Source organism: Artemia sp. Qi Xiang Cuo, chromosome 2 (genome assembly GCF_049724085.1).
Source record: "Artemia sp. Qi Xiang Cuo chromosome 2, ASM4972408v1, whole genome shotgun sequence".
Taxonomy (NCBI): Eukaryota; Metazoa; Arthropoda; class Branchiopoda; order Anostraca; family Artemiidae; genus Artemia; species Artemia sp. Qi Xiang Cuo.
The window spans coordinates 31153130-31173235 of record NC_142795.1 but is presented as its reverse complement, the minus strand read 5'-3'; the positions used below and the strand labels follow the sequence as shown (position 1 = coordinate 31173235).

The 20106-nt window shown below is 35.2% G+C and overlaps 1 protein-coding gene across 2 annotated transcripts in view; it reads left to right on the top strand.

Moving 5' to 3' along the window:
* The window catches only part of LOC148955136 (uncharacterized), a 431876-nt gene that overhangs the window by 282279 nt on the left and 129491 nt on the right, over positions 1-20106 (top strand). For both annotated transcript variants that reach the window (XM_089100529.1, XM_089100520.1), the window contains one exon: positions 8655-10722. In XM_089100529.1, the coding sequence (XP_088956655.1) occupies positions 8655-10722 (2068 nt within the window). The remainder of the gene's footprint in view (positions 1-8654; positions 10723-20106) is intronic.

The following is a 20106-nucleotide window of genomic DNA, read 5'->3' as shown; positions in this document are numbered from 1 at the left end:
TTATTTAACACAAAAACTTCGTTTTTAATGAGCACTAAGTAAAGAAAAACCACACGGAATCAAGCAACTGAGTCTCTCAAACCCGTTAAAGCTATTTTAAAAGATACAAAAACTACTTATTTAACACAAAAACTTCGTTTTTAATTGGCACTAAGTAAAGAAAAACCACACGGAATCAGGCAACAGAGTCTCTCAAACCCCTTAAAGCTCTTTTAAAAGATACAAGAACTACTTATTTAACACAAAAATTTCGTTTTTAATGGGCACCAAGTAAAGAAAAACCACACGGAATCAGACAACCAAGTCTCTCAAACCCCGTAAAGCTCTTTTAAAAGGTACAAGAACTACTTATTTAACACAAAAATTTTGTTTTTAATGGGCACTAAGTAAAGAAAATCCAAACGGAATCAGGCAAAATAGTTTCTCAAACCCCGTAAAGCTCTTTTAAAAGATACAATAACTACTTATTTAACACAAAAATTTTGTTTTTAATGGGCACCAAGTAAAGAAAAACCACACGGAATCAGGCAATTGAGTCCTCTCAAACCCCGTAAAGCTCTTTTAAAAGATACAAGAACTACTTATTTAACACAAAAATTTTGTTTTTAATGGGTACCAAGTAAAGAAAAACCACACGGAAAAGCCCTTATAATATCATAGGAAGGAACATAAGCTCCTGGAATAGCATAGGAAGGGGACATAAACCCTTATAATAGCATGGGAGGGAACATAAGCCCTTAAAATAGAATGGGAATTCCTATACACGCAAGAAAATAACCTGGGAATTCCTATACCCTCAAGCAAATACCGTTGGTATTCCTCTACACGCAATAAAGTATCATGATAATTCATAGACACGCAATCAAATAACATGGGAATTTCTATAAATACAAGCAAAATAACATGGGACTTCCAATAAACACAAGCAAATAACTTGGGAGTTCATATTCACGCAAGCAAATAACATGTGGCTTAATATACAAGCAATCAAATAACATGGTAATTCCTATACACGCAAGCAAAAAACATGGGTATTCCTATACACGCAAGCAAATAACATGGGAATTCCTATACACGCAAGCAAATAACATGGGAATTCCTATACACGCAAGCAAATAACAGGGGAATTGCTATGCACGCAAGCAAATAACATGGGAATTCCTATACACGCAAGCAAATAACATGGGCATTCCTATACACGCAAGCAAATTACATGGGAATTCCTATACACGCAAGCAAATAACATGGGAATTCCTATACACGCAAGCAAATAACATGGGAATTCCTATACACGCAATCACATAAAATGGGAATTCCTATACAAGCAAGCAAATAACATGGGAATTCCTATACACGCAAGCAAATAACATGAGAATTCCTATACACGCAAGCAAATAACATGGGAATTCCTATACACGCAAGCAAATAACATGGGAATTCCTATACACGCAAGCAAATAACATAGGAATTCCTATACACGCAAGCAAATAACATGGAAATTCCTATACACGCAAGCAAATAACATGGGAATTCCTATTCACGCAAGCAAATAACATGGGAATTCATATACACGCAAGCAAATAACATGAGAATTCCTATAAACGCAAGCACATAACATGGAAATTCCTATACATGCAAGCAATAAAGTGTAATACTCACTCTCTTTGAAAAACCAAACCAGACTATACCCACCAAACCAGATTAAACCCACCAAACCAGATTATAGCCACCAAACCAGACTATACCCACCAAACCAGACTATACCCACCAGAAACCTGTCTGGTTGGCCTTGGTAGGTCAATAACCCAAATAGCACAGGAAGGAACGTGCTGTACACAAATAACATGGAGATTCCTATGGCTGCACGTAAATTCCATATGTACTATCAACTCGCGCCTTTAGCTTATTTGCGATCTGTCATGACACCCGAATCATTCATTCAAGGACTACTGCAAAGACTTTTTGCGATTTGGGTTGCTATTGCATTAACCCCAAAGTTTCTATTATTGTCTTTATGGGTAGATAAGGATCAACGCATGTATAATCATCCGAAAAACGCCCTCTTTGGCTTTGCTGAAATTTCCTGTTTTTTTCCGAAGTTGGATATACTTTAGTAAACTGTCACACCATGGAGGAGTTCTAGCACTATTTTTCCCGAACTGCTGTGCCGAAAGCGGAAACTGCTACGCAGTTTGGACTTAACATACTGAAGAGAAGCAACTGTTTAAATGTTGAAAATGAGTTCAATAGTGCTTCAAAGTACAAGAGTGGCTTTAACCTTGGGGTATATCTTTCAGGTGCCTGACTCAGCACCCGAATAATCCATTGCCGTCGCTTTGGGTCCTTCGAAGGACGTGGTGGTCGATCAGACCGAGCTAGTAGAAAACGAGACGACTCAAAGAGACACTGCGCCTGTCACTGCTCAAGAGGCACAATCTGGACGAGATACAACTCGAGATGAAGAGCACCATCGTTCAAGTGGTCCTACTAATATTTCTTAATCCTCCCACGACCATCCATATCAACCACAGCTGCTACGGTACCCTGCACAGGTTTCAGCAAACGGCAAGCTAAGACGGTCATTTAATATTTTGTATTATGGAAAGTATCCTTGGCTTGAGTACTCAGTTAAGGAAAATTCGGTTTTCTGCTTCTGCTGCAGAAACTTTGGCGGCGCGTCAACCCTTCGCGGACAGAGATACGGGGCGAGGCCTTTCATCGAGACCGGCATTAGAAGATGGAAGGACATCTCAAGCTTTCTAGAAGAGCATGCATAAAGAGACCGCCACAGGGACAGTGCAGTTTCGTGGACGAAGTTCAAAGCTATACAAGCCAAGGAGATGCAACCCATCGCTTCTATTTTGTCAACGGACAGTAATAAGGATATGAATGAAAACTGGGAACACTTAAAGGATTTACTTAAAGTAACGGCCCTACTGGGGCGACTGGGTACAGCCTTTCGCGGCCGCGATGAGACTTAATCTTCGGCAAACAAAGGACATTTCGTCGAAACTTGCAATCTTCTCGCCGAGTATTCTCCCACGCTTTTCAACAAGCTACAAAGACGATACGGCCACTATGCGTCCCACGAATACCAGAACGATCTAATTTCAGTTATCGGATCTAGGCTTCGGTCTACAATAGTGCAAGAAGTTAAGCGTGCCAAATACTTTGCTGTTCTTGTCGACGAGACAAAAGATAATTCGAAGAAAGAACAGCTCGCCATTCTTCTGAGGTACTTCGACGAGAGAAAAGTACGAGAAAGACCAATAGGATGCTACCATATGAAAAGCCCGGATGCTGAGAGTTTAGCCAGCTTCATTCACGACACAGTGGCGAAACTTGGTCTCGACTGGAACTATTGTGTTGCTCAATGCTACGACGGAGCAAGCGTGATGAGCGGGCCCTTCTCTGGTGTTCAAGAGCGACTGAGAGCGAAAGCGCCACAAGTAACATACATTCGTTGCCATGCGCACAGACTAAATTTTGTCATTGCAAATTGCGTTGAAGGTTTTGGGACTGTTGGTTAATTTGTTTCGTTAGTCCAAAATCTGTACACGTTCATTTTCAACAGCAACACCAGACATCAGCTTTTTGTCGAGTCCCAAAAGGCTACTCAACTGCCAGTCCTGGAATTAGAAAGGAGTGCTGCGACAAGACGGTCATACTGGTATCGATCGATATCGAAGATAAGACTCCGATATGAATGTGTTCTGGCTGTACTGTCTGCAGTCAGCGAGGGAGCTGATAGTGAAGCTCCAGCAGAAGTAGCTGGGCTCCAGAGAAAAATGGAATCTTTCATAGATATATTCCAGTTGCTCTATATTGAAGCAATTTTGAGGACGACAAACTCCCTGTCTGAGCAGCTTCAGGCAGTTTATTTGGTAATATCTAGGTCCCGTACCTTGATTCAAGCAACAAGGGAGGAAATAGCTGAACTGCGCTCTGATACTTCATGTACATCGCTTTTGGAGAAGGCAAAAGAGTTTGCTGAAGGTCTTGAAATTGAATTACCTGACGTAAATGGACCCATGACCGGATCCTTCTCTGCGGATCAGAAGGGATGACCTAAAAGAACCCAAAAATTATCGAACCCCTGAAAGAATTCATGACCACTTCGACGTTAGGAAAAAACTTTGTTGAATCCGACAATAGAGCTCCAACTCTAGCGGAAGAACTGAAAAGAGAATACCTGGAGACTGTAGATCGTCTGATTGCGGAATTCGACAGACGGTTTACAGATAACCTTCCAGTGCTCAGTACACTCGAAGCTCTGGATCCCAGCTCTATCAAGTTCATGGATTCAGGGCTCCTCAAGTAATTCTCTGAACTTTATTCTGAAATGGACATTGACCAGATTCTTCTTGAGGCCCAAGCTAGTATTGCCAAGCGATTTTTGCTCGAGGAGGAGGCAAAGCCGAAGAACTTCATGGACGTCATCGATAATATCGAGACACTTCCAGTGGCCTATTCAGAAATTATCAAAGTTCTTCATATTGATGCCACACTTCCTGTCACGACAACCAGCAATGAACGCTTGTTTTCTGGGCTGGAAATAGTGAAGAACTATCTGCCCTCGACCACAGGAGACGATCGTCTTAGTCACCTGCTTTTGATCTTTGAAGAGAAGGATTTAGTTAAAAACTTGGATTTCGACCAGCTTGTTGACGACTTTGCGAAGATGAAACCACGACGGTTCCCCTTGTTGTCTTGAGTGTTCACTGATCTGTTTCAAAATTTTGTTGTATTTTTTGATTTTGTAAATATACTTGATCGAGCAATGTTTTGCATCGTCATAGCCGGAGCGTGAATCCGACTTGGACTAAAGTATTTACTGTAAGCAGTGAGCTGAAGAATTCGGCTACAGAATATACTACAGAATATACTTTCGTCAAGTTATAGGTTCGGAAAAGTGGCAGATTACCAAACGGCTGTTTTTTTTAAAATCGCACATACCGTTTCCGCTTTCTTCAGATATCTGGCCTTTTCCGAACCTATGGCATAAGAGCGAAATAAGGAAAGGCAAAGCAATTGAGACAATTTCCTTAATTTTTACGGTAACTTCCACGGAAGGCAGTTTTTTTTTCGGATAAAGCTAGAGGCAATTTTTTTTTTTTATACAAGCCTGCTTCGGGGCCTATGTCGATTGCTTGCCCACCCTAACGTTTGGCTGAAATGGCGCCTGTCAGTGGTCCTACAATATCGTGGGAGGGCTAATTGAAAAGGAAATTAAAAGTTCTAGTGTCCCCTTTGAGTGACCAAAAAAATGGAGGGGAGCTGGGGCCCGTCCAGCGCTCATGTTTTTTCCATAGCCCCCCAATCAACATAATGAGATTACCATTTCGTTCAGAATGGTCGAAAATATGATAATTATGTCTTTTAGGATGACTTATTCCCCCGAAGTCCGTGGGGGGAGGACTGAAAGTTATGAACTTTACCCAACTTTAACATATAGTATTGGTTATTGGGAAGTATACAGACATTTTCAGGGGGGATTTTTTCTGGTAGTGGGGGGGAGTGGGTCGGGGGTTATGTCGAAGGATATTTCATGAAGGAAAGATTTTCATGGGGGAAGGGACAATGTAATAAGGGGGCGCCGGATTTCCCAGCATTATTTAAAAAAAGATCAGAAATTATATATATAAAAAACAAGTTTTTCAACTGAAAGTAAGGAGCAACATCAAAACCTAAAATGACAGAAAACACTACGTATATGATCGGGTTCAACCCCTAGTCAATACCTCGCTCTTTAATCCAAAAATTATTTAGTACTTTCATAAGAGCTATTTATTCTAATTAACGGCATTTGTGATTAAGGGGTCATTTTTAAAGAATTGGAACAAAATCCGAACTTTAGCTTTTTGAGCAAGGTATTGACTAGGGGGACGAACACTCTAATATACGTATTAAAAATATATGAATATAGAAGTTCGTTACGTAAGTTAATTCGTAAGTGACGTATATTTATTACTAATAAAAACGTTCGTAAATAAAATTAAACAAGTGTCGAGAAAGCCATTTAACCAAATAAAAATAAAATTAATATTCAAATTTTGTTTTAATTATTCATGTACGGTGAGCCAAAATCAAAACCTGCATTAATTCAAAAACGTTCAAAGACTAAATAAAAAAAATAACTTTTTTTAACTGAAAGTAAGGAACGAAGTTAAAACTTAAAACGAACGGAAATTATTCCATATATGAAAGGGGCTGTCCCCTCCTCAACACCTCGCTCTTTACGCTAAAGTTTGACTTTCTCACAACTTTATTTTTTTTCAACAATGAAAAACTTTAGCGTAAAGAGCGAGGCGGTGAGGAGGGGACAGCCCCTTTCATATACGGAATAATTTCTGTTCATTTTAAGTTTTAACGTCGTTCCTTACTTTCAGTTAAAAAAACTTGTTTTTTTTTATTTAATTATCCAATAGATATCACTTAAACTAGGCAAATTCTTACAATTTGATAACAATGGTCTCTGTTTTGGCAAGCTACTCGAGCAGTGTATAAAATTCACCAACCTAGAGGAAAAGCAGAAATTCTCTAATATAAGAAAGAATTCCTCAAAATTCTTCAAACACATCCACAGGATTCAAAATGATGTCGAATCACCAACAAAATCCTTCAATCATAATAATACTTTTGGAAATTGGAGACTATGGGTAATAGCCAAGGGGTCTAGCAATTAGTTTTGACCATCTATGACCAGAAAACTGCTGGGGAAAGAGTACTTTTGCGCATATAACCTGTTTAAAAACAACCAGTCTGTAATCAGCAACCAGGTACAAAAGAATCAAACAGTTCGTGGTAAGGAACTGTAAGTAAGGAGCGACCCGACTCAATAGTAACCAAAACTCTAAAAACCGGATATCATTGGATACATCAATACAATCGAATTTTTATGCTGATTTCAAACATTTAAGTTTCATTCAGTTTAGTCTTACCCATCGAAAGTTACGCGCCTGAGAAAATCTGCCTTATTTTCGAAAAAAAGGGGAAACAGCCCCTAAGAGTCATAGAACTTTGATGAAAGTCACACCATCAGATTCAGCGTATTAGAGAACCCTACTGTAGAGGTTGCAAGCTTCTATCTGCAAAAATGTGGAATTTTGTATTTTTTCGCCAGAAGAAAGATCACGGATGCGTGTTTATTTGTTTTTTTTTTATTTTCCCAGGGGTGATCGTATCGATCCAGTAGTCCTATAATATCGTGAGAGGGCTCATCTGAACGGAAATTAAAAGTTTAGTGCCGTTTTTAAGTGGCCAAAAAAATTAGAGGGCAACTTGGCCCCCTCCTACGCTCATTTTTTTTCCCAAAGTCACCTGGATCTTTCCATGGAGGATGTTTTCGAAGGGGAAGGGAAATTTTTATGACGGGGGCGCCGGATTTCCCAGTATTATTTAAAAACGATAAGAAATTAAATAAAAAACGCGTTTTTTGAACTGAAAGTAAGGAGCAACATTAAAACTTAAAACAAACAGAAATTATTAAGTATATGAAGGGTTTTCCCCCTAGTCAATACCTCGCCCTTTACGCTAAAGTTTTTTTTAGTACTTTCAAAAGAGCTATCTATTCTAATTAACCGGCCTTTGTGATTCTGGGGTTTGTGATTCCAACAAAATTCGAACTTTAGCGTAAAGAGCGAGGTATTGACTAGGGGTAAATTCCCTAATATACGTAATAAAAAAAAATACAAATATAGGAGTCCGTTGCGTAAGTTAATTCGTAAGTTATGTCACAACAAAATTTCGAGAAAGCCATTTAGCCAAAACAATAAAATTAATATGCAAATTTCATTCTAATTATTCATATACCGTGAGCCAAAATCAAAGCTGCATTAATTCAAAAACGTTCAGAAATTAAATAAAAAAACAATTTTTTTTTTTAACTGAAAGTAAGGAGCGACATTAAAACTTAAAACGAACAGAAATTATTCCTTATGTGAAAGGGGCTGTCCCCGCCTAAACGCCGCGCTATTTACGCTAAATTTTTAATCTGTCACAAAAATTTATTTTTTAAAACAATAACAAAATTTAGCGTAAAGAGTAAGGCTTTGAGGAGGGGACAGCCCCTTTCATATACGGAATAATTTCTGTTCGTTTTAAGTTTTAATGTCGCTCCTTGCTTTCAGTTAAAAAAAAACTTATTTTTTTATTTAATAATATAATAAATCACCGGTAAAAGTGATCGCTCGCTCTTAAAGCAGTGTGATGGATCTAATAGACCTGCCAGTCCAACGAAAGCTAACTCGCTGAGCTTATGACCGCGTTTGAAGTTAGCCCATTATTTAGTTACACAAGTAGCACTGGAGGTGGAAATTTTTACGGGAAAGCACTCCACACTTGAACTATTACAGAAGTTTGTTTGAGGGAAATGCTTGAACCATAAAGACAAGTAGTTTTATAATGTTTTTATCGGTCTAATAATATTTATCGATCATATGAATTAAACTTCTAAGCACACCTTGTTTAACACTTTTTGTGCATGAATTACCTATAGATATTCTCAAGAAGAAATTTAGTTGGGATATGTTTGGGTCTTGAAAGTTGAAAAAAATTAAAAATAGATCACATCAAAAAAGGACCTTTGTCCTTCTACGCCAAATTATTTTATGTGGCGCAATATTTTTATTGATTTACTTTTATTTACATTTCAGATACCTATTAAAGGCTTTGTCTGCCACTTGCAAGATGGATTTAAATGGAATAAATGGGCCTAACCCAAATAATAAGTGTGCTCCAGTTCCTACAACAAGAACAAAGCTACCAGTGCCAGCTGTAAGGACGAGTAAAGTAGCCCAGCCCAGCAATGAGAACATGTCCTTAAGCTACTTATCACATGATAATAATCAAAATCCATTTAGTGATTCATGCCTATCCAAAGGTCTAGAAAGACCGACAAATGTATATTATCCTAGAATGGATACTTTTACTAGCTTACCACAAGCGCCTGTTCGTAATTTTAGTACCCTGATCACTCATAGCAATGAATCCAAAGGAAAAACTGAGTTAGATTTGCAACGGAAAGGCTCACAAGGCTTGCCTATTAGTTCATATAATGTAGCTAATTCTTCTGAACTGTTTGATAATTGTTCCTCTTCAAGATTAACAGATGATTCTAAAAGGGAAATTGCAATCAATAGGACGAATCCTTTTCGCAAGAACAATGTCAATACTTCTAATATTAGAACTAAATCAGACCTAAGCAATGGAGATGATTTTGCTGAACTTAATCGAAGTAAAATTTTATTAGATGGCCCTACTCATGTTACACAGAGACATATATCATGTTCAGATATTACTATCCCTTCCCAACCAAATTCTGAAGAAAACAATGAATACAATCATAGGCTGCCCGAAAAGGCACCAATATTAATAAAAACAAAGGAGCCTTGCTTACCTGCACCTGTTGCTCCCTTTCAGGAAAAATTAGAAGAAATAAACAAACACAACCTTAAGATACTTAACACCCCAACAGGATTGCTAGAAAACAAAGAATCTTGCTTTATTGGAACCAACAAAACTTTCTTTGATTCCAAGATTTCTTTGGAGGAAGTAAAAGACTTAGCTCTTAGTGAACTTGGTCTTTCTTTAAATCATGAGAGTGCTATAGACACTGCTTTTGAATCTTTAGGCAATAATAATTCTAAAAATCGGGATGATGATGAAGTAGGAACTGTAATTGGAAACCCTAAAGGAACTGAAGACGTCACGGCAGCTTTAGAAGAATTTGATCCTCTTTTCTATTGCTTTGCAACGTCAACAGATGCTGATTTGATATCCCCTCTGCCAGAAAGAACAACTATTGCTGATCCCTTTGAAGTTGTGGTTAGTTCAAAAAGCTATGCAAGGTCATTTTCATCAATGGATGAAGATGTCTTGTCTGACTTGCCTTCTCTGGAAGCTGATAGTTCAACTTATAGTCCTGTTCTGCCAGAAGAATTCAGCAATGATACACCTTCTCTGGACACTTCTTCACCAAGAACTCCCAGAGAAATTAGCACCGGTGACCCGCCTTCAATTTTTAGTAAACCTACTTATATTGAAACCAAAAAAGCTGGAAATAGCTCCGGAAAGAACAATACGGGACTTAGCTTCCAAGAAATACCATTAGAACGGAATAAAAACAATGAAGATGAAGAAAAGAACAACACTTCGAGCCCCGTTTTTGAAGAAAGTGATGTGTCTTCCTTAGATGCGTTGTCATTAAGAATAAAGAAGGAACTTACTGTGGATGATCCATCCTTTATCCTTAAAGAATCAAATACGATTAAAAACGAAAAGAGGAATAAAATCAGTGAAAAAATAACGCGACTCTCCTCGATCAATATGTCACCGCTAAAACAATCTATAATCGTTGTGCATGATGAAACCATTAAAATTTCTGGAGAATTCTTTGAAGGTTTAGTTCAAATGGGAAAGAGTGTTGACAAAAAAAGGTCATCTTTAATGACACTCACTGTCAATTCAATCAACTTAAACTTTTCTGATTCCAAGTGCTTGAAACGGACTGAACAAACACAGAAAGTCATTTCTTTGAAATTGGGCAAAACTAACACCATTCAGCTTGTATTGTGCTCTGAAAAACGTGACACTATCTACATTTTTCTGTCCAGCAATGAACGCGCCTTAGAATGGCTAAGAATCCTGTCATACCTTTGTTTCAAAATCCCACAAGGATCTTTAGCCAGTGATGTGTTGTTTTTAGCTAAAGTGTATTGCAAGGTATGTATCTATTTACACGGTTTACAAAATTCTTACACGGTACTGAAAACAGCAGAGCATTGCAAGTTTCCATCTATGATACTCTAGGAAATTTAGTATTGCATACGCTAGGTACCATAGGCAGCGCAATAGCGCTGCCTAAGTAAAGAACCATGTTGGCACAATGTATTATTTTTTCGTTTTTTTGGTTTGTTTGTTTTTTTTAGACCAGGGCACTTCGTATCGAAGGAGTTGTCGTAGATACTTCGCCCATTCAATTGGAAATTGGAAGGGCTTGTGCCCTTTTTAATAGCCAAAAGTGATTGGAAGGCAACTAACACCCCTTCCCTGCCCACCATTTCCCCAAATACATCCAATCAAAATTTTGAGATAGCCATTTTGTTCAACGTAGTTGAAAGATCTGGAAAATATGTCTTCGAGGAGGACACTCCTCCCACAGCCCTCAGGGCAAGGGTTGTAAGTTATGACCTGTGGGCATATAAAGTTTTTATAGAAAGTGTTGTCGTAGAAACTTCAAAAAGTGCTCATTCCATAGGAACTTCCAAGGGCTAGTACCTCTTTTAATAGTACAAAGTGGTTGGAGGGCAACAAACCCCCTCTCACATCCGCCATTTCCCCAAACACATGCAATCAATATTTTGAGATAGACATTTTGTTCAACATAGTTGAAAGTTCTGGAATTAGGGGCTTGAGTAGGATAACCCCGTCGATGCCCTCAGGGCAAGGGTTGTAAATTAAACCCTGGGGACATATCAGGTTGTTATAAAAAGTGTTGTCGTAGAAACTTCAAAGAGGGCTAATTTGATTGGAAATTGAAAGGGCTCATGTCCTGTTTAATAGCAGAAAGTGATTAGAGAACAACTAACCCCTCTCTCATGCCCAGTACTTCCCCAAACACATCCAATCAAATTTTTTAGATAGCCATTTTGTTCAACGTAGTTGAAAGTTCTTGAAATTATGTCTTTGAGGATGAAAACCCCCCACCCCTCAGAGTAAGGGTCGTAAGTTGTGCCTTGGGGGCACATAAGGTTTTTATAGATAGTAGATTTCCAGACAGAAAATATGTTTTTGAGGAGGACACTCCCCCACAACCCTCAGGGCAAGGGTTTTAAGTTATGCCCTGGGGGCATATAAAGTTTTTACAGAAGGCATTGTCGTAGAAACTTTAAAAAAGGCTCATCCGATTGGAAATTCAAAGGGCTATTGCCCTTTTTAATAGTCGAAAGTGATTGGAGGGCAACTAGCCCCCCTCCCCCCATGCCTCTCATTCCCCCAAACACATCCAATCAAAATTTTGAGATAGCCATTTTGTTCAGCGTAGTTGACAGTCCCCCTCCCTGAACAACAAGAAAAATCACTTTTTTGCATCTGTAGCACTGATGTCACCCGTTTTTTTTTTTTTTTTGTTTTTTTTTTTCTTTTTTTTAACAGGTCTAGCGGGCTACCACAACATCATAGAGAGATTCTTAATGGCTCATTCAAAAATTATTTCTCATATCTACGTGCTTTTTGTAAATTCTGCCATTTGCAAGTACCATATGGCACTGAAATGGCACTTTTTGTGCTATATTTAAAAAGGTGCCAGTAGCTACCAGAATATCGTTGACAGCTCTTTTGTAGCTCATATAAAAGATATTGCACATATCTACATCTTTCATATAAATTCCAAGATCATCAAGTTCAAGTGCCACTAAAAGTGACACTTTTGATGTCGTGTCTCAAGTGGAAAAGCTTCAGGTAAAAAAAAAAATTGATTTCCAATAAAATGTTTGGCTCGAATTCAAGCAATTCAAAAAAAAATCCAATTTCTCTGTTGGAATTGTGACTTACTTATTTAATTTAAATACGTCACAAAAAAATCCAATTTTTCTGTTGGAATTGTGGCTTGCTTATTGAATTCCAACAAATTATTGAAATTAATAAGATTTGTGTATTTTTCAGTGGAAAAAATGTCATTTTCCTCGCAAATAGGTTACGTTAATCAACAGGTTTTGAACTTCAAGAATAAATGGAGGCATCTTGAATATAAATTGAAGGTTGAATACAGGACCATTGGACGTACTATTTTCAGCATAAGTTCAATTTAAGTAGTTGAATCATAGCAAAAAAAGAGGAATACTAATTGAATTTTGAGTATAAAAAGATAATTCTAAAAACAAGGAAATATATTTTTATTTTAAAACAAGTTGAGCTTTCTTGTCTGCAAAATGAACACGCAGAAATTTATGTACAAAAATTATCATTTAACTTTTACAATCGCTTTTTTTAAATAATTTTTTTGTGAGTTTCTGTAGGTAGAAAATTTGTTTAGATGCTACCCTAACCTTAACAGTAACTAACGGTGAGTAGTAAGGCAATAGGCACCGTGAAACTTACATGGAAACTTACACCTGAGGCATGAATATACAGTGCAGTTTGACGTGCATATAGCAATAAGCGACCAAACCTTTTATATTATATAACTATAAAGTTATCAAACAGGTTTTGAAAGTATGATTAAGATTGTACAACGCAAGCAGACTGGTTTTTGAGACACTTTCATCATAATGTTTTTTTTTTTTGTTTTTTTTTGTTTTTTTTAACCAAAACCTAGAAATTGTCAAATTGCGTATTTAGGAATGATTTTGTAGGAAAAGCTGTCTATCACCCATGCATTATCCACTGTTCCATTTCTTTGAAGTATGTGCTATCAGACTGGTTTCTGATTTTTTGGATAATTGCCTTTAGTCAAGACTAGTTTGTTAGGAATGTGTCGCTAGATAGCATTTGTGAATTGGATCGTATGAAGCTGGAGAAAAAAGGCTTAAACTGATTATTGGACAATTGCCTTTAGTCAAGACTAGTTTGTTAGGAATGTGTCGCTGCTAAAGCTAACTCTAATTGAAAAAAAGGGTATAGCATTTGCGAATTGGTGATTATCAGTTAAGGTAACCCCTCGGGGTTGCTAACTCATAACTTATTTATTATAAATTTGGAACAATATCAATCTATTGAAATGGTTAACGATGATAAAATGGTCTTATGACTTGACCTAGCTTTACTTCTTCAATGTGTTCTGTATAATACACAAGTGGTGTTGGAACAGTGTTGTCAATTTAAAATAGAGTTTAACGTTATAGTATACTAAAAAGTTGATACTAAGAGAGATGTAGATGGCAAGAAAAGATTTTTAATAATGAAATTCAGAACAAACCTTAGAAATCCTTGCAAATCAAGTAGTAAGGTGTATGTGGGTATGAACCATCAAGGATCATAAGCACCAGCGACCCTAACCACCAGAGACCTCAACCCCCCAAAGGTCCCCTATCCCCAAACTCGAACTGCGCCCCCTCCCCTCCAACTTTTTCGCCCCCTCCCCCCATTTTTAAAAAATTTTTTTTGAAGTTTTTTTTTAACTTTTTTTATTATTTTTTTTCAACATGATATTTTTTTCAACTTTTTTTTTACATGTCTTCGAATGAGATGAAACACTTAAAACAAAAAAAAATCACATCTAGTATTTTCCAAACTCAAAATGAGAATAGTAGCCTATAGACATGTTCGTCATGACCTTTACTATTAGAAAAATAATGTTTGGAGTAACACTTTTCTTTATTAGACTAAAATTTTCTTTTTGGTCTTCGAAATTATTCAACTTTTTTTTTGACGTATCTTAAAATGACATAAAATATGCTTACGGCTCCAACAATTGTACTCTATGCTTGCTCAGAGACACGATGCGGCTGATTAAATACTGATTAAATCACTATTTTTTACGCAGTGGAACGATAAACACATAAGTCATATCTTTAAATAAAAGTGAAGTTGGAGCATTTTAATAAAGTGTGTTCACATGACAATGTTATTGTAGCATTGAATGTCGACAAGGAGAAGTATTTAAACTATGAAACAAGTACAAGTGGTAGCAATATTGGATGCATGCATTGTCATGACAGTAGGGAATTAAATTTCTTTGGATAACCGAAAAAATTCAACTCTTATGTTGGTGGATATGCAAGATTGAGATCTCCACAGAGGATTACACTCAAAGAGAATGCAAACATAAGAATAACCGTTGATGACTGAGGACTATGCCTTGCTACTGTTGCAGGTAACACATTACCTACTGATACATCCTATCATCAGCTTTCGGGTATTAGCATTCCACGGAAGTCCAAAAAAAGAAAGGCCTACTCTTCTACTAATATCATAAGCCATATCTTGTCTACGTGTTGAAACTGTTACCTGTGTAAAAATAATGTGATAATAGACAGTGAAATTGCCAGAAAAATAAAAAGGGCATTGGCAGAAAATATTACTATGGAATATAAAGATGAATCGGTGAAAAACAAAGTACCAGGAAACGTTACTTCCATTGATCAAACAGTCAATGAACCAAATAATACCAAAGACGAAAAGTATACAGGAGCCTGTCGATGACACACCAGTAAAAATTGTGTATGACTCGAAATGGAATAATGATTATTCTACTGATTACGAACTAAGAGAAGACAATAACTACAATATCAAGAGAGAACAAGGTGAAATGTTTTATGGAACAAATTCAAAATGTCCAAAGTTGATCATTGATATTAATAATGTATCATAATATATTTTTGTATTAATATTCTACATAGTATTATTTCATTAAAAATATATCATGCATTACATTGTTATGTGTTCATTATTTTTAGAGTAAACTAGCATATAAAACGTTTAGAATGTCTATTAAAACATCGGAGATGTAAGAAAAGGAATTTGTATATATATATTGTCAGAAATATGGGATAATATTGACGAAATCTTGGTATCAGTATGAATAAATTGTTTATGAACATCAGTTGTTGGAAATAACATTAGTAAATAATTGTAAGTAAGTAAGTTACAAACTCTTTCTTGAATTCACCTCCCGGATACACAATACAGAAATCTAATTCAGGAAACTATAAAAAAAATGAACAAATTCTTTATTAACATTCTTTATCGATTGAATTCAATTCCATCAACATCCTTTGTCAGATACATCGAATAAAATTGACAAAATGTAAATATCAGAGTGAATAAATACTTTATCAACATCCTTTATCGGATGTGTCGGATAAAATTGACCAAATCTAAGTATCAGAGTGATTAAAATCTAAGTATCAGAGTGATTAAATTCCATATCAACATCCCTTTCTCGGATACATGGGATAAAATTTACTAAATATAAGTATCAGAGTGAATAAATGCTTTATCAACATCATTTGTCGAGTATATCGGATAAAATTGACAAAAAATAAGTATCAGATTGATTAAATTCTATATCAACACCCCTTTTTCGAATACATGGGATAAAATTGACAATATCTAAGTGTCAGAGTGAATAATTTTTTTTATTAACATCTTTTGTCAGATACAACGAATTTAATTTAAAAAATCTAAGTATCAAAGCGGATAAATAATATATACGTATTATATGTTAAGAATTCTGGATGACATTATCAACATCTAAATGTCGGAGGGAATAATTTTTTTTTATCAGTATCTTTTGTCAGATACTTTAACCAAAACTAACAAGGTTTAAGCACCAGATTGAATAAGTCCTTTATAAACATAATTTGTCTGATACATCGAATAAAATTGAAAAAATCTAAGTATCCGATTGATTAAATTCAATATCAACATCCATTTCTCGAATACATGGGATAAAATTGACAAAAGCTAAGCGTCAGAGTGAATAATTTTTTATTAACATCTTTAATCAGATACAACGAATATATTTGACAAAATCTAAGTATCAGAGTGAATAAAAGCATTATCAACATCATTTGTCGGGTATATCGGATGAAATTGACAAAATCTAAGTATCAGATTGATTAAATTCTATATCAACATCCATTTCTCGAATACATGGGATAAAATTGACAAAAGCTAAGTGTCAGAGTGAATAATTTTTTTTTGTCAACATCTTTTGTCAGATACAACGAATATAATTGACAAAACCTTAATATCAGATTGATTAAATTCCATATCAGCATCCTTTGTCGGATATGCTGGATAAAACTGACAAAAGCTAAGTGTCTGATTAAGCATTTAATCACTCTCATACTTAGATTTTGTCAATTATATTTGATGTATTTGACAAAAGATGTTGATAAAAAAATTTATTCACTCTGACACTTAGCTTTTGTCAATTTTATCCAGCATATCCGACAAAGGATGCTGATATAGAATTTAATCAATCTGATATTAAGATTTTGCCAATTATATTCGTGGATCTGACAAAAGAGGTTGATAAAAAAAATCATTCACTCTTATACTTAGATTTTGTCAATTTTATCCCATGTATCCGAGAAATTTAGAATTTAATCACTCTGATGCTTAGATTTTATCCGAGATATCCGACAAAAGAGGCTGATACAGCATTTAATCACTCTAATACTTACATTTGGTCAATTATTTTTGATGTATTTGACAAAAGATGTTGATAAAAAAAATTTATTCCCTCTGAAACTTAGCTTTTGTCAATTTTATCCAGCATATCCGACAAAGGATGCTGATATAGCATTCAATAAATCTGATATTCAGAATTTATCAATTATATTCGTCGTATATGAAAAAAGATGTTGATAGAAAAAATTTATTCACTCTGATACTTAGATTTTCTCAATTTTATCCTATGTATCCGAAAAATGGGTGTTGATATAGAATTTAATCCCTCTGATACTTAGATTATGTCAATTATATTTGATGTATTTGACCAAAGATGTTGATAAAAAAAATTATTCACTCTTGTCGGATATCTAGGATAAAATCTAAGTATCAGAGTCATTAAACTTTGTGTCAATATTTTTTGTCAGATAGAACCAATTTTATAGCCGAAAGCTAAGTTTCGGAGTTATTGAATACTTTATTAACACTTTTTGCCAGATGTATCAGTTAAAGTTAAAGAAATATAAGTATCAGAGTGATCAAATTCCATATCAACACCTCTTTATCGGATATATGGGGTAAAAATGGTAAATTCATAGTATCAGATTGCACATATTTTTTATCAACATCCATTAAATGCATTATCAACACGATTTGTCGGCTATATCGGATAAAACTGACAAAATCTAAGTATCAGATTGATTAAATTCTATATCAACATCCTTTTCTCGAGCACATGGGATAAAATTGACAAAATCTAAGTGTTGGAGTGAATAATTTTTTTTTATCAACATCCTTTGTCAGATACATCGAATAAAATTTGACAAAATCTAAATATCAGAGTGAATAAATACTTTAACAACATCCCTTATTGGATAGGTCAGATGAAATTGACGAAATCTTAGTAACAGAGTGATTAAATTTAACGCCAAAATTCTCTTATCAAGCACAATGTATTATATGAAAAACATCTTTTTCTCACGGCGAATAAATTTTTTTTTATGAGTTATCTGCGCCAGAATATATCGGATAGAACTAAAAAAATCTAAGGGCAAAAGTATGAATAAAATTCTTATCAGAATTCCTAGTCAAATTTGGTTAAGAAAGTGAACAAAATCTAACTATCAGAGCCACTAGATACATTATCACTATCCTTTGTCGGATTTGGAGAAGGCACTTGTTTCATTTAAAAAAGTTGGGGAAAGAACCGAAAATGCACTTTGTGGGAAGGTGCTATCAAGTCAAATTTATAAAAAGTGATTAAGTATAAATATAAGCTTTTAAATGAGCAGCATTTAAAACACCTTAAACAGCTTTCTTTTGTTACAGTAGTCTTCTAGTTTCTGCTAGTCAGTAGGTGGTTTATAAAGCCCTGTCTTCATTATGGCTTTTTCAGGTGAAGGTGGCCGAGTAAAAACAGCTTTTTGCTCGTCGGAAAACAAACGTTCCTAAAAAAAAATGTATTGTTTTGTATAGCATGGATAATGAACTTGATGTTATAGACTGAAAGTTTTTCTTAACTGTCGTGATTGTTAGCAGCATTCTTTTAGAGCTGTCTTATCTCTCCTAGATCTGTGATAATTAGAAATTATATTAAAAATAAGTTTTTATTTGAAACTAAGAAACGACACTAAAACTTAATACGAGCATACATTATTCCGTATAAATAAAAAAAACTATGGCAGTGTTGTTTCTGCATTAAATTTTAATCCCAAACGAACAAAGATTAACTTTAAAAAACAAAAGTTTTTCCGAGGAAGTAAAAAGCGAAGTTGAAACTTAAAACGGACAAAAATTATTACTTCACAGTATATTTAATATATATTAATATAACTAGTACAAATAAGCCAACTAATTATGTGTTCCCTATGCTTCTATGCTTATACAAAACTAGCGCTTTACTGAAAACACAAAAAAATATAGGAGTTTTTGTACAGTAAAAGCAAGCCAATTAAGGACAATTTTTATAGAATCAAAATATTAGCAATCTGTTTAAGGATCAATCCCTTTGAAGATAAAGCAACAATCCATTTTAGGGTTTTCTTTATTTTTTTTAAGTTTAATTTGCTATCACTTCTGCACAATGGCTCAGTTGAATGACTGGCTCTCGTTTTGATTCTTAAAAGGACATGTCATAATTAATTTGTACACAAATTTGAAGTAAGGCCATCTTGATACAATTAGGACTATAGACTAGCTTTAGAATTTGTATCATAGCTTGAAATTCACTCTCGTATAAAGAAAAATAATCGAATTTCCATAGTTCATTTTATGTCTTATTTGATCTTCATTTCAAGTGATACTAAAGCATATTTCTTACAATTTAAGACTGCGTATTACCCACTAGTGGTGTTATAGCTGGTGAGAGCAAAATACTGCATGATAAATCAATCCAATATTTCTGTATGCTGTTCAATTACTTCGCGGCTATTAAAAAATGTTTAGTTTTACGCTTATGTTTTTAAGATAATTTTAATTGTATACTGAAAGTTCCTAATGTCACAACTGGTGTAAAACTATAAAAAGCTTTCTAGATTCGTTTCGTGTTTTCAGGCTACATACTGACTTCTGACTCTTAAATCCATAATCCTGTTTTTTATACTTGACTTTTGTGCTTTCAGTAAAGCGCTAGTTTTGTATAAGCATAAAAGCATAGGGAAACATAATTAGTTGGTTTGTTTGTACTAGTTATATTAATATATATTAAATATGCTATGAAGTAATAATTTTTGTCCGTTTTAAGTTTCAACTTCGCTCTTTACTTCCCTCGGAAAAACGTTGTTTTTTTAAATTAATCTGTTTTAAGATCGTAACAAAATTGGAGTTTATTGAATGTTCAAGCATACAAAACAAACCCTTGCAAATTGAGTAAGCGTTAAACCATATAAAACACACGTATTTGTCATCCAAGCAAAGGATATCACTCGTAAAAACAAAAATGCGGCTCACACTTCTGTCCCTACTAAAAAAATCTCCTTCCTGTATTCGTAA